The following is a 27,656-nucleotide window of genomic DNA, read 5'->3' on the forward strand; positions in this document are numbered from 1 at the left end:
GCATGAATGATAAGAAAGTCAAACAGCCTTATTGCTGATATGGAGAAAATTTTAGTGGCCTTTATAGAAGATCAAATCAGCTACAACATTCCCTTAAACCAAAGCCTAATCCACAGAAAGGCCCCAAATCTCTTCAATTCTATGAAGACTGAGAGAGATGAGGAAGCTGCAGAAGCAAAGTTTAATCTAGCAGAGGTTGGTTCATGAGGTTTAAGGAAAGAAGCTGTCTCCATAACACACAAGTGCAAGATGAAGCAGCAAGTGCTGATGTAGAAGCTGCAGCAAGTTATCCTGAAAACCTAGCTAAGGTAATTGATGAAGACGGCTACACAAAATAACAGATTCTCGGTGTAGATGCAACAAGCCTTCTATTGGAAGAAGATGCCATCTATGACTTTCATAGCTAGAGAAGAGAAGTCAATGCCTGCCTTCAAAGCTTCAAAAGACAAGCTGACTCTCTCATTAGGTACTAATGCAGCTGGTGACTTTAGTTGAAGCCAATGTTCATTTACCATTCTGAAAATCCTAAGGCCCTTGAGAATTATGCTAAATCTACTCTCTGCTTGTGCTCTATAAATGGAACAACAAAGCCCGGATGACAGCACATCTGTTTGCAACATGGTTTACTGAATAGTTTACGCCTATTGTTGAGAACTGCTGCTGGAAAAAAAAAATTCCTTTTAAAATATTACTGCACATTGACAATGCCCCTGGTCAGCCAAGAGCTCTGATGGAGACGTACAACGTGATTAATGTTGTTTTCATGCCTGCTAACATAACATCCATTCTGCAGCTCATGGAGCAAGGAGTCATTTAGACTTGCAAGTCTTATTATTTATTAAATACATTTCATAAGAGTATAGCTGCCATAGATAGCAATTCCTCTGATGGATCTGGGTAAAGTCACTGAAAACCTTCTGGAAGGGATTCACCATTCTAGATACCATTAAGAGCAATTTGTGATTCATGGGAAAAGGTCAAAATACCAACATTAACAGGAGTTTGGAATAAGTTGATTCCAACCCTCAAGGATGACTTTGAGGGGTTCAAGACTTCAATGGAGGAAGTGAGTGCAGATGTGGTAGAAACAGCAAGAAATCTAGAATTAGAAGTGGAGCCTGAAGATGTGACTGAATTGCTGCAGTCTCATGATAAAATTTGAATGGATAAGGAGTTGCTTCTTATGGATGAGCAAAGAAAGTGGTTTCTTGAGATGGACTCTACTCCTGGTAAAAATACTGTGAACACTGCTGAAATGACAACAAAGGATTTAGAATATTACATCAACTTAGATGATAAAGCAGTGGTAGGGTTTGAGAGGATTGACTCCAATTTTGAAAAAAAGTTCTGTGGGTAAAATGCTATGAAACAGCATTGCATGCTTCAAAGAAATCTTTTGTGAAAGGAAGAGTCAATTGATGTGGCAAACTTCATTGTTATCTTATTTTAAGAAATTCCCACAGCCACTCAACCTTCAGCAACCACCACCCTGATCAGTCAGCAACCATGAACACTGAGGCAAGAACCTCCACTAGCAAAAAGATTATAATTCGCTGAAGGCCCAGATGATGGTTAGTATTTTTTAGCAATAAAATATTTTAAAATTAAGGTATATACATTGTTTTTGTTTTAGACATAATGCTATTGTACACTTAAAAGACTATAGTATAGTGTAAACATAACTTTTATATGCACTGGAAAAACAAAATATTTGTGTGACTTGCTTACTGTGGTGGTCTGGAACTGAACCCACAATATCCCTAAGGTATGACTATACACAAGTAGATATTCAGAAGAGTTCCTGGTCCATAAGAAGCACTCAGTGTATGTTAGTCATTATTATTCTTTTTCAGCAAGAAGAAATTAAAGCACAGGAATGTGACTAAGATCATAAAAATAAGATCTGAACAGAATTCCGATCTAAGTTACTTTGTGCATATTTCATGCTCTTTATAATTGAGAAATCAGAGATTTTCTTGCTGGCTCAAAAGGAGATGACAGTGTTTTAATATTCTAAAGAAATAAAATACAGCATTGTCCAATAGAAATACAATATAAGGCACATTTCTAATAGTCACACTAAAAAAAGTAGAAATAGGTGGAATTCATTTCAATAATGTTTTATTTAACCAAATATATAAAAAGTATTATCATTTTGACATGTAATCAATATAAAAATTATTGAGATATTTTGGATTGTTTTTTTCAGAGCCAAGTCTTTGAAATCTGGTATGTATTTTACACTTAAAGTATGACTCAATTTGGACTAGCCACAGTCCAAGTGCTCAATAACCACATGTGGCTAGTAGCTACTACATTGGACAGGATAGTGACAGACCATACTATACATTTTTTAGTTAGTTTTTTTTTAAGTTCTAAAGAAATACATGCATATTGTTGAAAATATATAAACTACAAATAAGAAAAAATAGTCACTCTAGAACTGAATTAATTTAAAATGATTATTAACAATCTCATTCTAAAATTCCAAGCCCATTGCTAAGCTATATTGCTTAATCATCTGATAAAAATATTAATATTAGATTGATATTCTCAGAATGGCTTTACTATGTTTCCTAGGTAGGTCGGGTGAAGTTCTTCAGTTAGAGTGTCAAAAGAGATTTTAAAAGAACATAAAGAGGTGCTACTAATTTAATTGGTCATGCAATTAATTTTAACTTTTATTGAGCTACTATCACTATGAAGATAAGGATTAATTAGCATTTTTGGATTTAAAGTGACAAGAAGAGAGAATTATATGCTTTACAGAAATCCACTTAAAATGATAAAGTTATTGGCATCACACTGAATTCTCATTCTTCCAAGGACCGATTTTTCTAATGAGGATTTTTCAGACCTTTAGCTGTGTTCTGATATTAGCTTACCGACAATTTTATTGCTCACAATTACCCTAATCACAAAGACAAAATTCCCCTTTCCCAGCAAATCATATGGATTTGCTACTAATCACTGTTTCACTGAAAAGTTGGTCAGAAAACTAAGATTGAACTTACTATTTAAATTGATATTGGGGAAAGCCTGTGAGTTCTATTTATCTAGGACTGATTGAGCACGCAGATGAGCACGCTTCATTGTGGATATACTAAAGCTCAATGTTAACTGGAATATAACCAAAATGGTTTTTAAAGTCACTGTTCTTGTAACAAATTCTTTAAGTACAAAACCCAGTGCTTGGTTTTTACAGTTCTCTATGAACTCATCTACGGGAGGTACCAATCACAATTGTACTTGGAAGTGGAGTAAGCTTTAGGTAATAATATAACTTCTAAAATATTGTTTCTCAACTTGGGAGTTTGTGGATATATTCTTGGGGATAAGAAATTATTCAATAAAAATTTAGAAATTGTGTGTTTTAATTTCATTATAATTTTTAAAATAGCACATGACCACAATGACTACATTTTAAAAATAATTTCATCTATTTATATTTCAGTCGGTATTTCTAAATGTTAAGGACTCTTTTTTTAAAAAACAAACAAACATAACCACAATACCACTGTTACCTAAAAAAATGCAACAGGAATGAATTCCTTAACATGAATGACTACTTTAAAAAATCTTTTTATTTGGGAATTTCTCAATAGATGTAAAAGTAAACACAAAGTATAAATCAAGCTCTAAGTACTCATTACTCAGCTTCAACAATTTATCATATGGCCAATCTTGTTCCATCTATACTCCTGTCAACTGTGTTAACGCAAACTCCTTGACATATAATTTTATCCATGTACATTTCAGTTTGTATTCCTAAAAGATAAGGAACTTTAAAAAACATAACCACAACACTATTATCACACCTAAAATATTAATGTTTCTTAATATTATCAAATATTCAGTATTTGCATTACACTTTCCACATGACTTAAAATTTTTTTAAGTTGATGTGTTTGAATTGGGATCCACGTAAGTCCACACATTGTGATTGGTAGATCTGTCTCCTAGGTCTTTTTTTTTTTTTTTTTAAATTCAGTTTTATTGAAATATATTCACATACCATACAGTCATCCATGGTGTACAATCCACTGTTCACAGTACCATCATATAGTCATGCATTCATCACCCCAATCTATTTTTGAACATTTTCCTTACATCAGAAAGAATCATAATAAGAATAAAAAATAAAAATAAAAAAGAACACTCAAATCATCCCCCCTTACCACTCTATTTTTCATTCAGTTTTTGTTCCCATTTTTCTACTTGTCCATCCACACACTAGATAAAGGGAGAGCGATCCACAAGGTTTTCACAATCACGCTGTCACCCCTTGTAAGCTACATTGTTATACAATCGTCCTCAGAGTTCAGACTACTGGGTTGGAGTTTGACAGTTTCAGGTAGTTACTTCTAGCTATTCCAGTACATTAAAACCTAAGAGGTGTTATCTATACAGTGTGTAAGAATGTCCACCAGAGTGACTTCTCAACTCCATTTGAAATCTCTCAGCCACTGAAACTTTATTTCGTTTCATTTCACATCCCCCTTTTGGTCAAGAAGATATTCTCAATCCCATGATGCCGGGTCCAGATTCATCCCCAGGAATCATATCCTGCATTGCCAGGGAGATTTATACCCCTGGGAGTCAGGTCCCACGCAAAGGGGAGGGCAGTGAGTTCACCAGCGGAGTTGGCTTAGTTAGAGAGAGAGACAGAGGGCCACATCTATGCAACAAAGAGGTACTCGGGGAGACTCTTAGGCACAATTATATGCAAGTTTAGCCTCTCCTTTGCAGTAACGAGCTCCATAAGGGCAAGTCCCATGATAGAGGGCTCAGCACATTAAACTGCCAGTCCTCAATGTCTGTGACAGCATCAGTCCAGGTGAGGAAGTCTAACGCTTCTGCATTTTCCCCCAGTTCCTCAGGGGGGCCCTGCAAATATATTTTTATTTTCTGCCCAAATTACTTTGGGATGTGTCACTGTTTCACTCTAATCTATACAAACCTGCCATATCTCACTTCCTATTCAAAGTTCCATATAATTGTGGTGTTTGAGCAAACTGACTATAGAGTTACACTGTTTAGAAAATACAGATCCTGCACCAAATAGGCATCTCTTCCCTGGGTCTCACATGGAAGCTGAAGTTTTAAAACACAGTTAGTTTCGACTAGGTCTCTTTTAATCTATAGGTTTCTCCTCTATTCCTTTTTTTTCTTGCAATATTTTTGTTGTTGTTAAAAAACTGGGTCATTTGTCCTGTAGATTTTTGCCATGGTCAGAATTTGGCAGATTGCACTTCAGGTGTCATTTATTGTGTTCTTCCACGTCCCGAATTCCTATAATTTGGTACTTAGCTCTAGAGAATCAACGATTATTTTTTAACTGACTCTTTTTGAGTTGGGAAGAGGTATATACATCAAACCTGGCATATAGACTAGCTACTATGTCATGGAGCAGAAAACAAACTCCTCACATACAGAGTAAACACTATTTGCTATTGTACTTGTGGAGTCTTTATCTTGGTATAAACTAGTTAATTGAAGAATAGATAATTATTACAATTAAACCACGCTATGCATTAAACATTTAACAAATGACCAGATGTGTACTAGGTGTTCTGGGAGATTAGAGGAAGGAACAGAGCACAGTTGTGCCCTTTAGAAGTTTACCATCTATTTTATGTGTCCTAGTGACAGCATGCATTAAGTGATTAATAGTATGGTGAGGCCTCTAAATGTAATGAGCTCTCCAACAAAGGAGAGAATTCTAGAGATTGTGGGAACCAGGTAAGGCTGTAGAAAGAAAGAGGGTGAATGATTGTATTGGGACATGCAGACAGCTAAAGGGTATCCAAGCAAGGGGAACACATGAGCAAGGGCATAGAGATAGATATGTGTTCGATGTGTTTGGGGAAATATTAGGGAGAACATGGTAAAAAACATGTTGACTTGAAGGAGATAGGGTTGAATAGTAGAGCAAGTGGTCAGATTGTGGAGAACTCAAGTTAGGCTAAATACATGAGATTCGATGCAATGGGCATACAAGGTCACCAGAAGGGATGATGTTTTGGGAAGTTTAGTTTGGTAGTCATTCACAGACTGAATTTATTTAAGCAGGGTGAGACTGGAAGTAGGAATGCCAATTATATGTCTATGGTAGTAAACTATGTGTAAGGTGAAAAAAGTCTGGAACAAGTTGGTGGCAAGAAAAATGGCGAGCTAAGAGTGGATCTTAGTGACATCCTAAAGAAAGAATAATAAAAATGCAGTGACAGATTGTATATAAAATTGGTTGAGAGATAAGAGTATTCAGCCTAGAAGACTGGGGTATGAAGGTTTCACTAATTGAGGCAAATTAACAAACAAAAAAACTGAGGCAGGGAAATTGATTTTCATGGAGAAAATGACTTTATTTTTGAGCAAATTAGGTTTGAAATTATGCAAAGAACATATCTGTTGGCACCTAGAAACATAAAATTAGAGTCCAGGTAAGAAGTCATGGCAGAAAATGCAGATTTAGAAACATTCCATGTAGAAGTGGAAGTGGAGCCATGAGAATAAAAAGATAAAAACAATGAGTGTACAGAGAGGACCAAATTCATCTTTGTGCTTAGCAAAGTGCCTGATATTGCACGTGCTTGATAAATGCCTGCAGAATGAAAATATGAAAAGATATGAAACAAGTACAGGAGGGAGAAAAGTATTTTGTGGTATCCACAGTTAAGGAGGTGAAGAAGTACCAACCAAGGAGATCAAGGAGTAGGAAAGAGGTGGGAAGGAGGTTCAAAGATCATGCAACATTGCATGCTACTTTAGATAGAAAAAAAAAAAAAAAGACCAAGAAAAATGCATTTATCCACAGTGCCAGATACTGCTAAGAGGCCAAATGGAATAAAGATTGGCTAATGGTTTTGTCTGTATGATTTGGGAATCCTCAACAGAGACTTTCAGTGACGGGCAGGGGTGGGGGAAGTTCAGAAGCAGGATTAAGAGGGTGAAGTAGGGAATGTGGAAAGGAGAATGCAAGAAAGTATAAGTCACACTCTGAGAGTTTGGCAGAGAAATAAAGGAAATAGCATGGTTTTATCAAGAAAGCAGGGTCAAAAATGTTTTTTTTTAGGGCAGGGAGGACATATGTGTATGAAGTTTAAAAAGGAGCCAGTAATTAAAAGACTGAAGATACTGGAGAAGGCAGTGTTTACATGAGATTTCAGATGATATAAAAAGGAATGAAATTCAAAGTATTAGTAAAGGAGAACTATTATTTAAATACCTATCATCCTTGTGGCCCTCTCTCTCTAACTAAGCCACCTTGGCAGGTAACCTTGCTGCCCTCCCCCCTACATGGGACCTGACTCCCAGGGGTGTAAATCTCCCTGGCAATGCCGGATATGACTCCTGGGGATGAATCTGGACCTGGCATCGTAGGATTGAGACCATCTTCTCGACCAAAAGGGGGATGTGAAATGAAATGAAATAAAGCTTCAGTGGTTGAGAGATTTCAAATGGAGTCCAGAGGTCACTCTGGTGGACATTCTTATGCACTATATTGATAACACTTTTTAGATTTTAATATATTGGATAGCTAAAAGTAAATACCTGAAACTACCAAACTCCAGCCCAGTAGCCTTGACTCTTGAAGACGACTGTATAACAATGTAGCTTACAATGGGTGACAGTGTGATTGAGAAAACCCTGTGGATGGCACTCCCTTTATCCAGTGTATGGATGGATGAGCAGAATAATGGGGACAAAACCTAAATGAAAAATAGGGTGGGATGGGGGAGGGGATCTTTTTATTTTTATTTTTTATTTTTTATTCTGATTCTGATTCTTTCTGGTGTAAGGAAAATGTTCAAAAATAGATTGGGGTAATGAATGCACAATTATAAGATGGTACTATGAACAGTTGATTGTACACCATGGATGATTATACGCTATGTGACTATTTCTCAATAAAACTGAATTAAAAAAAAATCAATAAAGTAATCTTGATTAAAAAAAAAACCTATCATCTATGCTATAGTCCAGCTATAAGAAGCTGTTCACTATTCCTAGATTAAACCATAACATCACAACCTGGTACCTTTGACCATGCTGTCCTTTTGAATTGAATGCGTCCTGTCTAATAATTGACTGCTAAAATCTTTCTATTATTCAAGGTTTGGCCCAGATATTACCTATATGTGATAACCTTCCCTAGTCAGATTAATCAAAATTGATCTCGCCTTCCTACACATCAATAGTTTATTAAATGTTTCGTAATAAGAATTTGTTATTTCCATGCATTATTGTTAATTGCTTCCTAATAGATCTTCTCCATGGTATTTCAATGCACTGCACACAGTTAAGTACTCAATAATGTTTAATGAAAGGGAGTAGGACATTCCTTCTAAGATTTAAGGGAAGGAAGAGAATGGTGGAAGAATGCTTGGCTAGGGTGATGATTAAGGTATTGGACAGCCTTTTCTGGTTGGCACTGATACTCTCTTAAAGAGAGAGGTGACGTGCCTGTTCAGAGGGAGAGTGAGGAACTGATGTGAAGAGAGATCAGATTTGGAGCAGAGTGCCAATCTAGTTGTAAAGGGTTTACAAAAATCTTCTACAACTTTCACAGCACACCAACTGACAAAGACTGTAGTAACTCAATTCAATTCAATTCAATTCAATTCAATTCAATTCAATTCAATTCAATTCAATTCTAACTCTAACTACCTGGAGTTAGGCCAGACTCCACAGGCTAAGGGCACAATCTGCTATAAGACTGTTCCTTCAGGCACCAGTTCCAAATTCGGGGTCCAGCCCACCTGCCCTTCTGACCAACTGGCTACAAAGTTGGGAGTTCCCACCACCCCCTCTTGGGGTTGATAATTCACTGAAAGCACTATAGTTACAACTATAGTTTTATTATTTACTATAATACGTAAGTAGAAGCCAAAGAAGAGACACATAGTGCAAGGTCTGGAAGGGTCTCAAATGCAAGCATCCATGTCCTCTCCATGTGGAACCATATTGTGTCATCCTCTCAGCACAGAGAGGTATTGTCTCAATCATGGGAGCTCTCCTGGGCTTTCAATATCCCAAATTTATATGGGATCTCATCAAGTAGGCATGAGTGATAGAATCAATGGGCATGTGCCTGAAAATCTGCAGCCCCTCTTCCCTCCCAGAGGTCTGGGAGGTGGAGCTGATATGAGGTGGCTCAAAGCTCCACCCCTCTAATCATACAGCTGGTTTTCCTGGTGGGGCCAGCCCCCACCCTAAGACTGCAGGTGTGGCTGGCCCCTCTGTCATCTCATTTAGCATATGAACTATTAGCTAAGGTTCTGGGCCCACCAGGAAGACCAAAAGCTACTCCTATCGCCGGAAATTCCAAAGATTCTGAGGTTGCTTCCCCAGGAACTGAAGACAAAGACCTGCCAAATTTTTCATTCTACCACATTAGTCAACAAGTGTTGGACATTATGGCTTTGCAATGGGCTAGCTTTTCACAGCGGGTTTTCTTTTACTAAGAGTCACAGTTGGAAGGACCAAGAAAGCAAACAGCATAAAGACCCAGCATCACTGACAGATGCCGTAAGCTTCACCTTAACCACTAATAAACATTTACTATGGGAGGGTAGGAGTTTTGCAGAAAGATGGCACAGATATGACTGAGAGGCTGACCAGGGAGTTCAGGCTCAGGAGAGAACCTGACATAACCTACAATGCCAGGGCTCTTAACTGTGCTGTGGGAGAATTGCCTGGGACTATTTTAAAGAGTACTGATGCCCAGGCCCTACCCCCAGAAATTATTTAATTGGTTTGGGATGAGGCCTAGATTCTCTGGGTTTTCCAAGTGCCTCAGGTTGAGAATCACTGCCGTAAGGAGGTACAGGTCTGGGCAAAGCTGAAGGGGTTAAGTGATTGAAGGTTCTACTGAGGACGGAATATGGGAAGAAATAAAAATGCTACGTTGGTCTCAGGCTTGAAAATTCTCAGGAAAAAGAAGGGTCTGACTTACATAAAAGAAAATATCTATGTTTTAAAATCCAAATGTGATCTCAGCTAGTTTCCACTGGACAGACGTCACCATTCCCTGACAGTCATAATTGGCACTGTGGTAGGCAAATGGCTGAAAGGTCAAGGAAAAGTGACAAAGCTTCCTTCTAGTCTTTATTTAAAAAAGAAAGCTGCCCGCCCCGGAACAGGCTCGGAGCGTCTTTCTGAGATCCAGTGAGACTCAGGAGAGACAAGTGCGGAGAGGACACAGGATGCACAGGAAACCCCGTCCTCGGCCAGACCAAAGGGCGACCGTCTCAACAGACCCAACAGCCATGGGAGGACTCGGAGCAGCTTTCTGCTTCAATTCTAAGAGTTAAGCATAGCTCCAGTTTTCTTAGTGGCCATTTACGGCTCTCATTTATTTATTTGGCTAAAAGGTTTTTAACATTCATTTACATTTCCTGCCAGCACTACCTTTTGGGACTAATGAGCTCCGTAAGTTTATAACCTATTGTGTGAAGCAGATTTCCTTTCACTTGTCCTAAACTTACTTCACTCTGTTTTAAAGAGTGTCCTCCTTGTCCTAAAAAGAAAAAAGTAGACAATCATAAGATGAGGACAGATGGGCAGGACAGAAAAAGAGCTAGGTGTTTTAAGGAACCACAGACTACCTAAAATCAGTAGTATAGTTTTAAAAGGCCAACAGGGCTGGAATGCAAGACCAAGAGGGAGCCTGGTATGCCACAAAACAATGGCTTCATTGTTCTTGGTACTGGTTCTTGTTTGGGGCGCCACAGCTCAAATGAAAAGGAGGTCTTGGCTGCTTAGCAGATATCAATAAAACTGATTAAAACTCTGGAGGTGGAACCCAGAAGAAAAATTAAACAAATTTGCACTTTTCAAGTTAGAGAAAAGAAAGTCATTCTGTACAAAGATATCTAGGATACTAAAAAATGGAAAATAGCTGTTCCACATTTGAATTAACACACAGAGAAGGGGGCAAAATGCATCAGATAGTTACTTTAGTTTTTCCATCAGGAAACTTTCTGTCTCCAACAATTATACATGAGATTATGTCGATAGAAAACCATGCATTATATATATATTTCCAAAATGATTTGAGGTTCATCTTACCTTTGTACCTGCCTCAATGGATTATATAAAGACAACTAAATGAGTTATTTTCTCACAGGGATATGGTAAGATTGGATTAAGTGAAGGTATGGATTAGGTGAAGTTATGAAATAGATGAGTATGTAAGCATTTTACAAAAGAAAGGAATTTTTTATTAAAATATTAATATGTATAACTTAAAAAACTAAAAGGAAACAACAAATATTTAAAAAAACATTAATTTTAGTGGGCTGAATAGTACACTAGAGTATCTGTTGCATTTTTTCTTCCAAGGTCATAGTATGAAGTTGATTATAGGAACGTCTCGTGTTTTAATGGAAAATAGGGCAAAGGTTATATGCAACAGGAATTCAGTCATTTGGAGCTTGCAGAACCCAGGTTAGGCTCATAAAACTGCTCATTAAAATGCTCTGTTCTGAAGCAAAAGCAAATAAATGAGCTCAGGGAAAAGAGCCACAGAAATCGTCTAGAAATATTTCCGTGAAAGACTGTGAAAACAGTCCTCCTTAGTCATAAGAAATGTGCAATTGTTGCTTATATAAATAGCCCACACTTAAAAGACTTTTAAATACCTTCCTTGCAATGCTGGTTTTGACCTTCTGCCAAGAGCTACTTAATTTTTTTTTTTAATTTGTCTGAATAGCCTATATGATGAGCAAAAAATAAAAAGGCATACCTGCCAGAAGTTTTTAAACAGCATCAGAACAGTTTAGTTATTTCCCCCCGACCCCCAAATTCTGTTTTAAACTTGGCAAATCTACAAATTCGACACCACCTTAAAACCCCAATTTCAAATTATAGAAATGAAGACAAAACAAAGCAAAACAAAACAAAAAAAGAACACAAACCTCTTGAAAATGTACAGGACAGCGATTCTCTTACAGTACAGAGAACCAAGACCGAGGAATTTTAAATAGTAATTTTAATAACAGCAATGGCTTGCAGGCAAAACAATGAACATCAAGAGGACTTCTAAGAAGGCAGTTAGCCCCAAAGCAATTCAGACAGACCCATGCTTACACAATGGCTGGCTAGTTTATAAAGCCTCAAGCCAAAAACAACACCAACAGCCTCACAGAGTCCATCACTCTTAGAGGGAATTGGACAACTTGATGCTAATTAAGTGCGGGTAGGGCAGAGTGGAGGTAGGGCAGAGTAGGGGTGTCCAGGCGCCCATCTGATTTTTAATGTAAATTTAGTGATCCCCTAAGTTCTGTCTGAGTCACCAGAGGGGCGACCTGGTGGAATCTCGCTGTTGCATGCAATTAATCAGAGTGAGGCAAGCTCAACAGAAAGCAGACTGCTCCAGAAAGCACAAGCAGTGAGTCATGTGGTCTGAACTCACACCCGACTCTTCCATCTGTGGCTTTTCCTTGTTCTATTTCCACAGTCTGTCGGAATCAGGACGAGGGGCCTGGGATGGAGTAAATAAGAGTATGGAAATTTTGCCACTTTTAATTTTTTTAAGTGAAAGGATTTACCAATGGCAATATTTGTTTTCACTTCAACAATGTATTTTATCTTAAGAAAAGCTGTCTGGAGCTTGCTTGTAAGAAGCAATGAATCAAACTGAGAGAATACTTCTAAAAGCAAAGCTGGATAGCAACAGGATTCCAGCCAACATTTACTCTCTTGTTTCAGTCAGGTTTTGTTGTTGTCCTGCTGCTGCTTCATTCTGCTTGGGGAGGGAGCTGACAGTCTTGCAGAGATTTGGCTAAAATAGAAATACAGAGCTATTTTACAAAGCTAAACCAATCTCACATCCTGTGAGATAGCCTAGACATTTGATAAACACACGTTGGCAACTACAGCTCATCTCATTAGAGTTAGCTATAAAAAGGGTATTTCCTAATTCACCCCAGCTCTAAACAAAATAATCTGCTATTCTTTTTCCCACTGGCCTCCAACACACCTTATTCAGTAGTAATTTATTTTCTTTAGTAGGTTTTAAAACTGGCATTGTTACTTCACAGTGGTAGTTTACATTTTTACCTACATATGCAGTCACACAAGCACTCATGCATTCTTGAACAAGTTAGCAAGATTTAAAGCCTCTCATTCTTTATTCTTGAAGCCCCAAAAGGGAAGTTTGATTCATGTGCCAAGGAACACAGTCATTCATTATTTTTTCTTTCCTTCTCCTTGTATATTCTCCCGATAGGATTACAAGCAGACTGGGATGTGGGGTATGGAGGCAGAGGAAGAGAGAGGAGTGGGAGGGAGTAAAAGATGGCATTTTAATAGCTTCTACCACAGCGAATTCAACACAGTAGAAACCTTGTGCTTCAGACTCAAACTATTTCCTTCCCTCTAAACCTTCACTTGCCCCGCTTCAACTGAAGCCATGCATTGTTGTCTCTAGATAGAACTGGGAGAGGAGGTAATATATGACCTTCCTGAAAGAGATTTCTCCTTTCCCTCATTTAATTTTTTATTCAATTATTTATTTATATAAGTATGGATTCTTATTTTACTGTATGGGTCATAGTCCATTACTATAATTATTTTGTGGTTCAAAATTGTCCCAGATTTAGTCACTGGGAGCCTCTGTCAAGTTGGCTTCTTTATCCCTTTGACATGTCTCCATCATTTTTTGAGTATTTCCTTACTGTCTGGCACCATGAGATATTATTGCAGGCTTATCTTGTACTTTCTCTGATCCAGTCCTGGAATCAGCCATTTCTCCAAAGAGTTCTGGTTCCTTTTATTGGAGAATGGTATGAAATAACTGTTTCTTATTTGTGAGACAGAGTGAGTACAACACTCCTAGTGGTAAAGGGTCACCAGCATGTGAGTAGGGAGAACAAAGGCCCTGGACATCTAGTATTTTGGGGGTAAATTTTTGACACCCATAAACTTCAACATAAAATATAGTGTCTATCCCAATACAGCCTAAACTGGGTGATCTGGGACTCACGTAATTGAATATTTAAGATCAACAAGAAATTTTTTTTTAAATCTGAGGTATCTATGGATCTTTCATTACAAATTAAAAATACACCCAAATTGTCAAATATGTTTAGCAATGTGTAACTTGATTTTGAAAGAAAAAAATGTTATTTCTTAATATTTAATGTTTTTTTCCTGATTGTTTTATAAGTTAAAAGTGAGTAAAAGATGATTAAAACCTCTAAATGGTGATGTAATTAAATTCATAATAAGCCATTTGGTATCTGTGGGAAAATAAAATTCACTGTTTACATGGCATTTAATCTTCAATTAGACATAAATATTGCTGCTGCTTTAGTTAATGTTGGCTAAGATAACCTAAATATTTACTCATTTCTTTGTCCATATTCCTTTTGGGTCATTTTCCTTCTTCCTAAAATAAATCTTTACAATGTTCTTTTTGTGAGCACCTATTGGTGGTAAACTCTGTTTTCATTTGCCCTCACTTTTAAATAATAATTTAAACTAGGTATATAATTCTAAATTTACTGATTTCCCTCTGCATTTCAAAGATTATTCCATTACTTCTGGTTTTCATTGATGTTCTTAAGAAGTCTTGTCTTTTATTGGTTGTTGATCTGTCTTTTTTCTCTGGATGCTTTTAACTGTCTTTTTGTCTTTGGTGTTCTGCAATTTCATTCCAGTGTGTATTTGCATGTTATTTGTCGTGCTCTTATATCTGAGAATTCATGATTTTAACTAATTCTGGAAAAATCTTAGCTATCCTCCCATTCTCTTCTATAATGATGGTTAAATGTATTTTAGACTTTCTTATCCTATCCTTCATGTCTCATATACATTTCCTACCTCTTTCTTTATGCTACATTCTGGGTCATTCATTCAGTTATATATGCAGTGGTATGTAGGACCTGGCTTGTACCAGCTCATGAAAACTGACCGTTTACATCTCTTCTCGATCCTGTTCTCAGTGACAACTGGTAGCTTGAAATAAGCAAACACTAGGAAGCAGGGCTTTTTAAACCTGTAGAGCTGGTTATTAAGAATTTATCAGTACACCACTTGTTACTACATGACCTATTTTTCTTTGTCTCTCTTCAGCTGTTTCATCTGTTCATGAAGTTTTAACTTCAAAGACTGCCTTTTTCATTTCTAGAAGTTCTATTTGGTTCTTTTTTTTAAGCCTTATCGTCAACAACATATTGTTCCTTTCTCAAGTTTGTAATTTGCTCTTTTATTTCTTTAAACATTTTACATGTAGTTCAAAATATTTTCTACTGTTTGCTATTTCTCTTGACTCACTCATGATAATTTCTTTCTTTGTGTCCTTTGAAATGTTGCATTGTGTATTTATGTTTAGCTGGGTTTCATTTGTATGACTCCTATGAGGGCTGAGTTGAGGAATGTTCCTCCAGAGAGTATTTGTGTTTCTACAGCTCCCAGAAATGCTTCCAACCTGGGTTCACTTTAATTTCTCAGCTTTGTTTCTACTTGACCATGCAAGTGGTACAAATCTGAACCCCAAACAGAAGTCCTACAAAAACGGATTCTCAAAGGAGACTTTTCTTTCCTTCCACACAAAATGCAGACCAGGGCAAATAACTTGTCTTGTTTTCTCACTTTTCTGGAAGATAGATTGTTGTGATCTACCATTTCACTGAAGATATAGTTCTTTGAGGGTCCTGACTTATTACAGGGGCCTTGGTTCCAATTTCCCAACTTATTCTGGCTCAAGCCTTTTGTCTTGTCCCCATATATCTATGTAAACCCAAAGCTCTTGGGTACAGGAATGGCAAAAACCCTAAGATCAGCTGTGGCTTTACCATTGGTTTACTTTCTCCTTTTCAGTTCCCTCTTTATTTCTGCAACCCAGGAGTTTCTATGGCAAAAAATTTTTTATACACCACATACACACACATATCAACACACAACACATCTATGTATTGAGTACCTACTATGTGTTGGCACTACTTTTAACTATTTCAGAATAGCTATTGATACATACAAAACACTTTTTAAACCATGATTAAGTGGAATTGGAGAGTGATAGTGAAAGCAATTTACATCCTAACCCCCATTTTTTTTGCCAAATTTTATTGGCCAAATTTTATTTGGATTCCATACTGTAGAATTTTAGTTTCCTTTGATACCATAATAATACTGTATATTACTTCATAAAAAAGTAGTGCTAAATAGTTTTAAAACTGCCTTTACTTATAAAATTTGTTTTGAGCTTTAGACCTACTTTGTGACATAGGTACCCTTATTATTTACTTTTTCAAAAACTAAGAGTCAAAACAGTTGGATAATTTTTCTAAGGTTACACAATTTAGAAGAGCTAGAATTGAAATTCAGGTTTCCAACCTCCAAGTTCAGTGATCAATAAGCACAAATTAATCAGAGAAATCAGGGCATTTTCCTATGTCTATGAAGAAGAAAGTCCCTTTGGAATAAAAGTCTATGATTGGGTCAGAGGACCAAATGGACATTTTTCAGCTAGGGACTCCCCTGCATCTATTTTAACTTTTTTTCAACATTGGATACAGAAATGAATAAGAGGTCTCAAGAAAAACCCTCAGTTTCCCAAATGCTTTTAATATATGCCATATGATTTTCTGTCTATGTCTTAATTTCATTATTAATATTATAGGGACAACAATGACATAAACCTTTGTACTATTATGAGAAATGAGGACAAAGATTTTGATTAAAACCTGGTAATTATCAAATGTACATAATCTGAAGAATGCAGAAAGGAAGTGTGTGTAAGATCTGTCCTGGGTTTTGATGAGTAGCAAGTTGTTTATCAGGTACAGAATGAAGAGAAGGGTCTTCCGAGAGAAGGAACTACATGTACAAAGGTCCAGAAGTGGGAAAGAGGGTGGTGCACCTGTGGAACATGAGTGTGGCTGCTCAGTGACTGGAACATCAGACATATCTGTCTGGGTGGGTTGAGTAGGGAGGGAGGTAGAAGAGAAATGGCTTGGGATGGAGATGGGAGATAAAATCTCAGAGGTAAATCTCAGAGGGCCTTCTCCACTATGCTAAGTGGGGAACTACAGAATGTTTTTAAGGAAGTGAAATTATTAGATCTCTATTGTGTTTGTTTTTTTCTATTGGAGAGGATTTTCAAGATTATTTGATCTGAACTACTTTTTATTCATTTAATATCCTCCAAAGGACCCGGGTCACCCAAGGTCCGGAGGGCAGTTAGTGCACACGGTTCTCCCAGAGTGGTGTGAGTACAGATATTCCAGAAGCCAGAGACCTAGGGTGCTGATTGTCTAGGGCTGTATCTTCTAAGGACATGCCAGAATCACTAAGGGAAGGAGCAGAAATTCTTTCCTTATCGCTACAACTACTAAAGCTGAATTACTTGGTATTTCTACAATCAGAGGTATATCCCATATGGCCTCAAAAGAAATACTCATGTGGTTAAAATATTACATTAGGCTAAGGGTAGAGGGCTTAGCAAGTATGTTAAGGTACTCGGTGGTTAAATTTTAGTACAGTTTTATTTATTTATTTATTTACTTTTTAAACTAAGTGCTATGCTGCAGTGATTTAGGGAATCTTTAGCTCAGAGAAGTTCTGCAATATAGATGACTTGTATAGAGTACTGTTATGTTGAAGACCTGTCCATCCCTTGCCTTTCTATTTCCAATTAGTATTCATATAAAAAAAAATCTTGACGGTAAAAATAGCCAACTAAAAATACCATAACTTCAACGAAACTTCCATGTTGAATGCCTGACAATTTTAAGATACAACCTCTCTACCTTCTTAGGCAAATCCTTGCAAGCCAATAAACTAGAGCTCTTCATGAATTCTTATACTCACAGTGAGATTTGTAGTGACAGCTTTAGGTTCAAAAGTGCATTCCTGTTGTAAGTGGCCTACATGGGATCATCCAGTGGACCAAAGTCCAGTATCACACACACAGCTGTACTCTGAGAAGTAATTTTAGACATCAGGATAATATATGTTGAAGCTGTGCAAAACCACAACCCACCAGGGGATCATGGTGCCTTTTGGCAAACTGCTGTTTATTGTATTACTCTCCTCTGGCTGCACAACGATCTGGGAAGCTGAAGGACTGGAATTTGTCACTTCAGCCATTCATGTCCAGCTGCCAAGAGGTGGGCACATTCTGACCTCAGACATTAAAACTCGGCAGAGTACCATCATACCATCCTACCAGGACCGTGGTCACTACAGCTTGAATAAGGACATCCTGTTTCAGTAACACAGTGTGACGAAAACTTCACTACTGTCAGACCATTTGATGTTTCCCATTCATTTTAGTTGGAAAGTTTTCCTTTTACCTATGCATAAATAAGTAAAGGGTTGTCTAGCACTAACTTAAAAACAGCTGAACTTATTTTTCTGAAAACCGTAAAAACTCCTGAGCTGAGACCTGCATGTATCAAGATGGTAAAAACTCCTGAGCTGAGACCTGATGTATCAAGTTTCAGCTGAGGAATTTTTTTGAGACGATGGTTTATGCTCAAAATGCTGACAGATGTTGAACAGCCTCAGCAAAGCAATCTTTAAGGGAGTCCTGGGCAGCAGACCATGTAGCTGCTTTTAAAGTGCTAAATTCTTGCTGCTAAACAATTTTACTTTAATAAAAAAAGCTACCATTTATTATACCAATTTTTAACAGAGATTTGGAGAAAGCCGTTGATTACTCCGTAGCTGAATTTTTGGATTCTGTTCGTTTCCATTTTGCATTTTCTTTGGGACTCAAGAAATTCTATCAGATTTTTCTTTCTAAAGGCTCAGATAAGAGCCAGACTTCTGGAATTATGACCTTTAAAGAATAAGGTAGATATCTAAACTTTAAAAATTGCTACGGGAAATCCCTGAAACCTAGAGAATCTATATGGTAAACATTTGATATATTTCTGGCAGTGATTTTTCTTTGCTGCGATACTAAATATGAATCAGGGGAACTACAAACAACATAGGTCTGGTCAGAAATAACTGAGTGTTTGTATGTGTTCTACAGGGGCTGCAGACTTTTCCGTGAGGGTAATAATTTAAGGGATGTCAGTGGATGCAGATGAATTTCAGCCATAAGAAGGAAGAAGAGGTGAATAGTGCTTTTGTCTCTGTGAGACTTGGAATTTCAGATGGGCTCCATTTTGGATAATTCCATTTAGCCTGCCTACATTTTCTGATGTTGTTTCAGTTGGGAACAGATAGAACAATATTCCTCATCCCTGCTTTCTGAACTGTTCAGCAATGTTTTGCTCTGCTGTTAACAGCCATCAGGTTCCATGTATATGCAGACAGATGACCTCCCTGCTGATATAAAAAGATTTTATGAATTGTGTCTTATGTAAAAGAGCAAACCACTTTTTACAAAATGAGCATAATGTGAGTAAGAACTGAAGCTTTTTTCTTCTCCTCTCAGTCCTCTAGTATATTCCAGTCTCTGATATTCTAAAAGATAAACTAGATACCTTACTGCATTGCTGTGTCCTTGGAGAAATGTTTTTATGTTAATGTTTCTTCAAAGCTAAGTATTTCCTTTCTTCCTCTTTAGTTATACCATGATAGTTAAGTAATCTTCTAAAAGTCTGAATGTTACATAAATAATCAAGTGGTTTGGAAAGAAAAAAAAAAAATCCAGATCTCTGGAATCATCAGCATATTACGCTAAGCAGGAGGAATATTCCACGTAGAAGAAACACATATAAATGAGATAAAATGAAAGAGTATGAAATGTGAGTTCACAATGTTATTAGCATACCAAAAAATCCTGAAGCAAAAGTGAAACTTCAAATCAACTGCCACCAATCACCTAGAAGAAGGGAGACATTCTATATAGCTTTTATTTATTGTCTTCTTATTTGAAAAAATGATAAAGTGGTTAGCTGAAAGGTAAGGTATACTATAAAAATTCCTGCCCACCAGGGCTTATCAAGTTTACACGATTTAAAAATAGTATAGGCATTCTTTTTCCAAAAAGCCACGTAGAACATACATTGCACAATGTACACATTTACTGAATCAATATGATGTTTCTTCTACCTCTCCTCCCCCTTCTTCTGGCCTCAGGATGCATTGTATGTATTCATGTGAATTTGGTGATTTCACGTTGCTAACTACCAGCAGTATAGAAATTGTTTTCACATATTACTGTATCATTAAAATGGCTTTTACAAAACTATTTAATCCAAAATAATCAATCCAGAAGGTAAATACTTTTTGGCCAAATTGAGCCATACAGAACGTGGGTTCTCTAGAAGCCAAGTGAACATTTTTTTCCTTTATTCTCTCTAGTGAATTCAACCCAGTGGATGAAAGTTTGGAAATTTTTTTTTGGCTCAATTTAGGAAACGGATGCTTGGCAACATATCACTGTATGCATATTACCTTGATGTGAAATTCAGATCGGAATATTTTATAGTTAATTTCTTATTAAAATAAGCTAAAATTAATGATCACCAGATCCAAGACAATATCAGAACATAATCAGTAGACCAGATGAACATGGGTCACTTATTTTTAGGCAAACTAGGAAGGGAAAATGAATACCACTGACTGTAATGTTATTTCTGCTCCTGTAAAGGCCCTAATTCGTAAGCTAGTAATAGCAGCAGCAGTTGCTTATTGAGAAATTCTAAGGGCCAGGGACAGAAATAAGTGCTTTATTAGTTTTATTTTGTTATTCAATCTTAATAATTAATATCTATCAAATAATAATAATTAATAATCATAATAACTTTGAGGGGTATGTACTATTATCCTTAGTTTGCACATGAGGAAACAATGACACAAATGGATTTAGCAATTTATCTAGTAAGTGGAAGAGCCAGGATTCAAAACACTTGCACCATTAGAAAATAATCACTGTAATTTAAAGGATGATCAAACCTGTGGTGGAGGAATTGATAGAATATCCAAGTGGGAAAGAATTCTATAGAAGCACAAAAGGGAAGAACTGATAGTCCCTGGCATGTCTCTGGGGGAACCTCTGACATTGGGAGTGGTGTTATTGGGAGGTTACCCAGAAAGACTTCTGTTTGGAGGCACCTTAGGTAATATAATTATATTATTCATTTATTGACACAGATACTGAGTAGATGGGTGGTTGGAAAAGGCTGTTGGCACAACTCCAGAATTTGAATTTACCATTTACCAGCTATTTGAAATGGATATATTATTTAATCTCTCCAAGCCTTAGTCTCTTCCACCATAAAACAGAAATAAGAACTCCAATCATGAAGATTTGTTTTGAGAACTGCATGAGATTTGTAAAGCTCCAACGAAATGCCTGGCACATATTTAGGCAATGAACAGTTGTTAGTTCCTGCCTCACTCTGTAGCTAAATAAATCTAACCAAAATTTTCATGTGTTAAACAGATTGTTAAGTTTTCTTCCAGCTTTCCAAATTATGTTTTTTTTTTTTTCAATTCTGTTATTTTTCTGGTTTGCATTCATTATAGGGCACAAAATACTATATGGATGTGTGATAAATCGTTTTTGAATATTAGAAAGAACATAGGCATGGACATCAGAAGACGTGGACTTGAGTCCTGGTTCTTCCATTTATCTAGTGAACGATATTGCACAGGTTAACTGATCCACAGTCGGTCTAATTTCACTTCCTTTGTAGGTGGTCTATACTTTTGGCATCTTTTAAGATCTCTTTTTCTTTGGTGTTCTGTAGGTTCACAATGATGTGCCTAGGTATTTGTTTGTTTATTATTATTATTTTAATTCTCTTTGGGATTTGCTGTGTTTCCTGAATCTGTACTTCAATAATTAAAAATAATTAAAAATTTTCTCAGCTAGCCAGTCTCTCTCTCTGTGTCTCTCTCTCTCCCCCTTCCTCAAGCCTCCCCCCCAAGGAATTACTAATCATGATCTTTAGTTCATGACACACTCATCATTGGTTCATGTATGGACCAATTTGATTCATTTATTAAGATTTTTAATTAGTTATTTTTGTAGTATAGTAAGCACTTGTGAATTCATTACCAAAAACAAAAGCTATGACTTTTTGAAAAATCTGCATCTACTCATGTCATACCTTCTACCAACCCATCTCCCTGTGTCTTCCCACCCAAGGTAACTGTCAGTGATAACAATCATCATCCTTAATACTGTTTTATTGCAATTATATGTCATCCTAATGAGTTAAGTTTTATCAGTTATTTTTAATCTCATAAAATAACATGTGATATATAATCTTTTTCACTTATTATATTGTTAATTCATGCATTCTGTTGAATGTCACTAGAGTTCATTTGTTTTGGATGTTATATAATATGCCAATGTGTGAATAAACTACAATTTATTCATTTACAATTCCATGAATGGTCATTTCAGTTGTTTCCAGGTTTTCACTATTATGAACAGTGTTTCTATTATTTCTTTGAAGACTTCCTTTTCCACCATTCTTGCTGTTACCTCCTTCTAGAACTCTGTTTAGTTATATGTTAGACCTATGCAATCTACGATCTCAATCTTTCTCTTTATGGGCTTTATTCTGGTCATTTATTTATATCACTACAGATTTTTCAGTTCAGTAATTCTTTATTTAGCTATGTCTAATCATCTCCATTGAATCTTTCCATTGGATTTTTTATTTCAATGGTGGTATTTCATTTCTAGAAGTTACTTTTTTCCCATCTTCTTGGTTTTTCTTGCTCATACTCACAAGCTTCTGTGCCTAATAATTCCAATATCTTATCTTTACAGTTCTGAGTTCACTGTTGTTTCTCCTAGCTCTCAGTAGTGGCTTGTTTCCTTGTGTCCTTTCTTTGTTTCTTGTAAGCTGTTCATTTTGCTTGTAACTCTACCTGAGGGAATTATTTAAGGCCTGAGTTGAACTGGCATTTTTTTCCAGGGAGAATTTATGTTTGTTTCTACTACTTTCTCTGGGATACTACAAACCCAGGAGAATTAAATTCTGTATTACAAGTTTTTAATAATATGCATGTAGTGTAAGTTCAGACCTTACTCTCAAATGAGAGCAGGCTTATGGTCATATACTCCAAAGGCAGATAGATCTCCCTCACCAACCCCCTTCCATTTAGCGCCAAGGCTAATACAAGATATTTTCCTTGTTATAGCCTTCTGGACACTGGGTTTATTCCTAGTTTGCCTTTAGATTAAGGGTACAGTTTTTTTTTGTGGTACCAGTTTTGTGGAAGTCTTCTACTAGACTCCCTAGAATTGGGAGAATTCTAAGTTTTATTGTCTGCTTCCCAGGCCTTTTACAGCCACCATGATAGAGGCTCAGAATCTCCAGAGTTTGGATAAGTTTCTCAGAATGACAGCCATTTTTGGCACTCAGTTACCTCCTGAGTTTCCTGCCTCATTGCACTTCTGGCATCTGTGGATTATTACCTTTCATTCCATTTTGGCAGTACATTCACAAATACATTTTATACATTTTTTCAGCATTTTAACTACAGCTGGGAGAGTCAGTTGGCTATCTTGTCTGTCATTCTGTTGAAAATACAAGTCTATCTATCCCCATTTAAACAGGTATTTCCTATTGCAACAGCTTCCTTGCCTCCAGTTCTACATCCTAATATATTGGGTCACTCTAACTATAACACTCTTATGAGATGATTCCATGTTTAAATTTCTTCAGTGACTCCATAGTGTTTTTAGGATAAAATCCAAATTCCTGTTCATGGCTTACAAGGCTCAGCAAGATTTGTCCACTCTCTTTCTTCCCATTCCCCTCAGCCTCCTCTGCACATTTTTATATATACTAAACACAGTCACAGCCATCTACTCTCAGATCCCCCAATGCACTCTCATTTCTCTAAATCTTTACTGATACTATTCTTCTGCCTGGGATCTACTGCCCCCCGACCCCACCCCACCTTCTCCCAGCTTCTTACTAGTACACTTCAAAACCATTTCAAAAGTCACTTCTTCTTCAAAGTATTTTCTGATCCACATCTTTGCTTGTCAGGAAACACAGGCAGCCCTCATCTCTATTTCCCAATATAACTATTATAGGATTTATTACAGCAGGTGCTGATAAATTATTTTCTTATCATCTTGTCTACTAGCCTGGGATCTCTTTGAGAACAGGGACTATTTTATGCTCTGTACCCAGCATTGAGTACAGTGCCAGACACAAGGAAGGTGCTACGTAATTGTCTGTGAGATGAATAAGTGAACAAAGTGGGCACAGCTATACTTAAAAGTTTGTAAACTTGGGTAAAAAGATCTATTCAATGGTTAGTAGGGTATGTGTATCCTAGGTTTTTTGCTCTTTAAAATTATGCATAATTTTGTGATTTCCCATCAATAAGGAAAATTGAGAACTAACTTTCCATTAACTCTGCCCTATAGATTTTGAAATGCTGGTTTTATTAACAACAATTCCAAATGACTTTGAAGCAAAATTAACAGAGAGAAAAGAGATAGTGATTAGTTCACATAGAATGACCTTAACTGTTTTCTGAGAACTGTTTTGTCATCTGACATTATTTTCTCTAGCATAATCAATTTTCTATATTGAAGGCACCTCAAATAAAAAAGGAAGATACCGCTGAGAAAATCTTTTATGAGAAACAAACATCTTTAAATGTGACAAAACTAAAGCTTTCTCTTTGATTCTTTTCTATGAAACAGAGAGATTAATTACTAGGATCTCAGGGTAACTCCTATGAATAGTCTGAAAAAGGAATTCTTATTCTCTCTCTGAATGCAATTATGTTTTCTTTTCCAAGCTATATTTTAAAAAGATGCCAGTTTAGGAAAAATTGTGGGAACATCTGATTTGGACAAAAGACCCTATGCTTTAGTTATCAACAATGGAATAAAACCTTATAAGCCTATAAAATGTAAAGTATTCTGAAAGCTTTTGGTATTAGTGTATTAATCTCACATGAAATATGGGAGTGGAATATAATTTTTAAAATTCCAACTTCTTTAGAAAAACATATTTTGTGATATATTCACATGTATCCTTTTGTGGGCACATAAACACATACACCCATGAGGGCAACGGAATATAGAATTTTGATGGCCATTTTTCTCAAAATTTAAACCATCAACCATTAATATTTTGAAGTAAGTCCTAGTCTATTTTCAGTTTGAGCTGAGTCTCGTCATAAAAATACTGTGAGAAAGGGAAACAAACTGCATAGATTCCATTTGGCAAATCAGGAGCCTGTAGATCTGACTGTGGTTCAGCCTCTGGCGCCATCAGTTGGGCTCAAAATCAAAAGCTGTGGAAGGAGGTAATTAGCAGGGACTCTAGACCACTCAGTTGGCAATAGCAGGCTTCTTATAGCCACTGGGAAAGTGGGTGGAAAGGGGTTCAGAAATATTCTCTAAAATAACATTTCTCCTTTAGAATGGATGATTGCAATTAGAGGGCTATTTTCAAGGAGAAAAAGTTAACTTTTATTAACATTCATATTGAAGCATTTGTTAAGGTATCAATAATTAATTAGAAAATTCAGTCACTAGCAAGGGACAATCACTATAGTTTCTTATTCAGTAAGAAGACAAGAGAAGACAGCACAGTCTAATCAACTCACAGAGGTACACGGGTAATGTGACCTGGGCAGAAGTGACCACCAACAATTCTGGCAAAAAAAGGGCGCAATTCCCCATCCTGTTAGCTCCAGCAGAAATTAAACCAAGGAGAGGCATTTTGCCAAAGCAATGAAAATACAATTATGTAGGTCACATTCAGAGGATAGAGTCTGAATGTTGCCTGGCCAGACTTGATTTTTTAAACTTGAGTGTTAAACAGAAAGAAATTGGCTACATTCTAGCTCTTGATTTGGCTGTGGATGTTATCATTTACAGATGAAGGCAAAGCAGCCCCAAAGTGAACAGAAGATGAGAAGGCTGTGTTCCAAATTGACCAGCTGAAGGAAAGTTTATATTTTTAAAAAAACAATCACTTGGTTAGTGACTCATAGGGAAAAAATTCTTAAGCTTTCTTCAGGGAAACCCCAGTAAATAACATGTATAATAAAACGGAGATGGTGTTGTCTGTATTGTTGGGCTGCTCCGTCCACATAATAAACCTTTTGGCAAAAAAGGAACATTCTGAAAACGATTCTCTCCGGGAAACCCCAAAACAGCAAGGACTACTGTGGCTTCCTTACAATGTTACAGAATATTTTGTATCTCAGACTTGCAATGTGAAGTAAAAACTTGGAATAAATGTGGAAAAAAAAATCTGTTTTTTGTTATAGGGTCGAGGATTTTTTAGTCAGTTGCTTCCATGATTCACACTGCACTCCACTCCTCTGAAACACAAAGCCACATATCATAAAAAGCATCACTGGCTTGAGTTAATTCTTCCTGCTTTGTCCCTAGGAGAACCAACTCCTCAAAGTGTGCCCTACATGACACACACGAGAAATGAATGAATATTTCTCGGCCTGCATCAACTTACTGAAATATGGTGTAAATCATATACTTCGAAAGAGAACTGGAGCTCTACTTTTGTTTCTGTTTTGTTTTAATGTGGGGTTTCACTGACATAATCTATAACAGTTTCAGTTCCTCTCTTTTTATTTAGTAAAAGCTTTTGGAATTTTGTTGATTTTGGTCTCTAAGAACATCATGCAAGAAAAAAAGTTGAGCAAAATAAAATGGACTTTAAATGATTAAAGAAAGCCCTGCTTGTAATGGTAATGGGTAATGGTCAAAGTTTCTCCATTCTCCAACTCCCTGCCTGGAATGCTTTGTTCAAGCCACAGGGTGTCTAATCAGCATGTCTTTAGATTATTTTATGTTAATTAAAATTATGGTTAGTTGCAGAGGTTAATGTATACATGTGCATGTGGCTTCAAAGGCTTCCTAAATTACTGGCTGAGCTCCCTTGCCTTGGGCAGACTTGATCTGTGATAAAACTGACCACAAGTTTATTGCTATGGAGTTTTTTGTTTTGTTTTTTTTAACTCAGTGGACAAAATACATTTTGCAGGTTTCTTAAAGAATTTCTCATTTTAAAACACTCTCCCAGGATCCCAAAAGAGGGTAAATTAAAAAAATAAAAAATAAAAAAATATATAAAAGGAACAAAGGAACTGGTTCATATCAAGGAAAACAGCTTTACAGATTACTGAGAGGCAATGGATAAAGCACAGAAGAAGACTGTGAGAGATCAAGACTCTAGCATTTTTGAGTCTTTATTTTTAACACAGAAATGTTTTCAATGCATTGATTTAGTGAGAGGGAATGCTACAGAAAAATCAACAAAAGTGGTTAATCCAATTTATTCTTCACTTAGTGTTATCCAGATTGTAAAGCTCACAGTGAGTGCTCCATGTTTGCCAGTGACTGTAATCAGAAAAATCTCTTAAGAGCCATTGTCAGCATAACCCTTGTTGATTGTCAGCATAAACCTTGATGATGCAGAGCAGCTGGGCAGAATCTGGGCAGGGGACACATCTGGAGACAGTAGCAAAGAGAAGCTGGGGACAGCAATGGGACAGAATGGCACTTCTGTGGAGGAGAGGCTGTCAACCGCCAACTTATAATACAAGAGAACGTGGCAACCTACACCTGAGTCTAATCGTATATTAAATTCTCAGGATGAATCTAATCCAAAGGATTGGGAAGGGGCAGAATTTTCATTTGCATCCTCCTCTATTCCTTACAGGTTTCCTTGGTTCAGGCTCTCACCACCTCTCTTCTTGACTCCTATAAGAATGTCCTGACTGCT

General features: G+C 36.8%; 1 protein-coding gene across 9 annotated transcripts in view; it reads right to left on the reverse strand.

Moving 5' to 3' along the window:
• Positions 1-27,656, reverse strand: part of DNM3 (dynamin 3) — a 615,582-nt gene that overhangs the window by 52,742 nt on the left and 535,184 nt on the right. Inside the window, exon 19 of one of the 9 annotated variants that reach the window (XM_037825344.1) lies at positions 12,437-12,487. The exons of the other annotated variants lie outside the window; for them this stretch is intronic. Coding sequence (XP_037681272.1) covers positions 12,452-12,487 — 36 coding nt within the window. The 3' untranslated portion in view covers positions 12,437-12,451. Of the gene's footprint in view, positions 1-12,436; positions 12,488-27,656 lie in introns of those variants that run through there. 9 annotated transcript variants of the gene reach the window in all.

The sequence above is a fragment of the Choloepus didactylus genome, chromosome 2, assembly GCF_015220235.1.
Source record: "Choloepus didactylus isolate mChoDid1 chromosome 2, mChoDid1.pri, whole genome shotgun sequence".
NCBI lineage: Eukaryota > Metazoa > Chordata > Mammalia > Pilosa > Megalonychidae > Choloepus > Choloepus didactylus.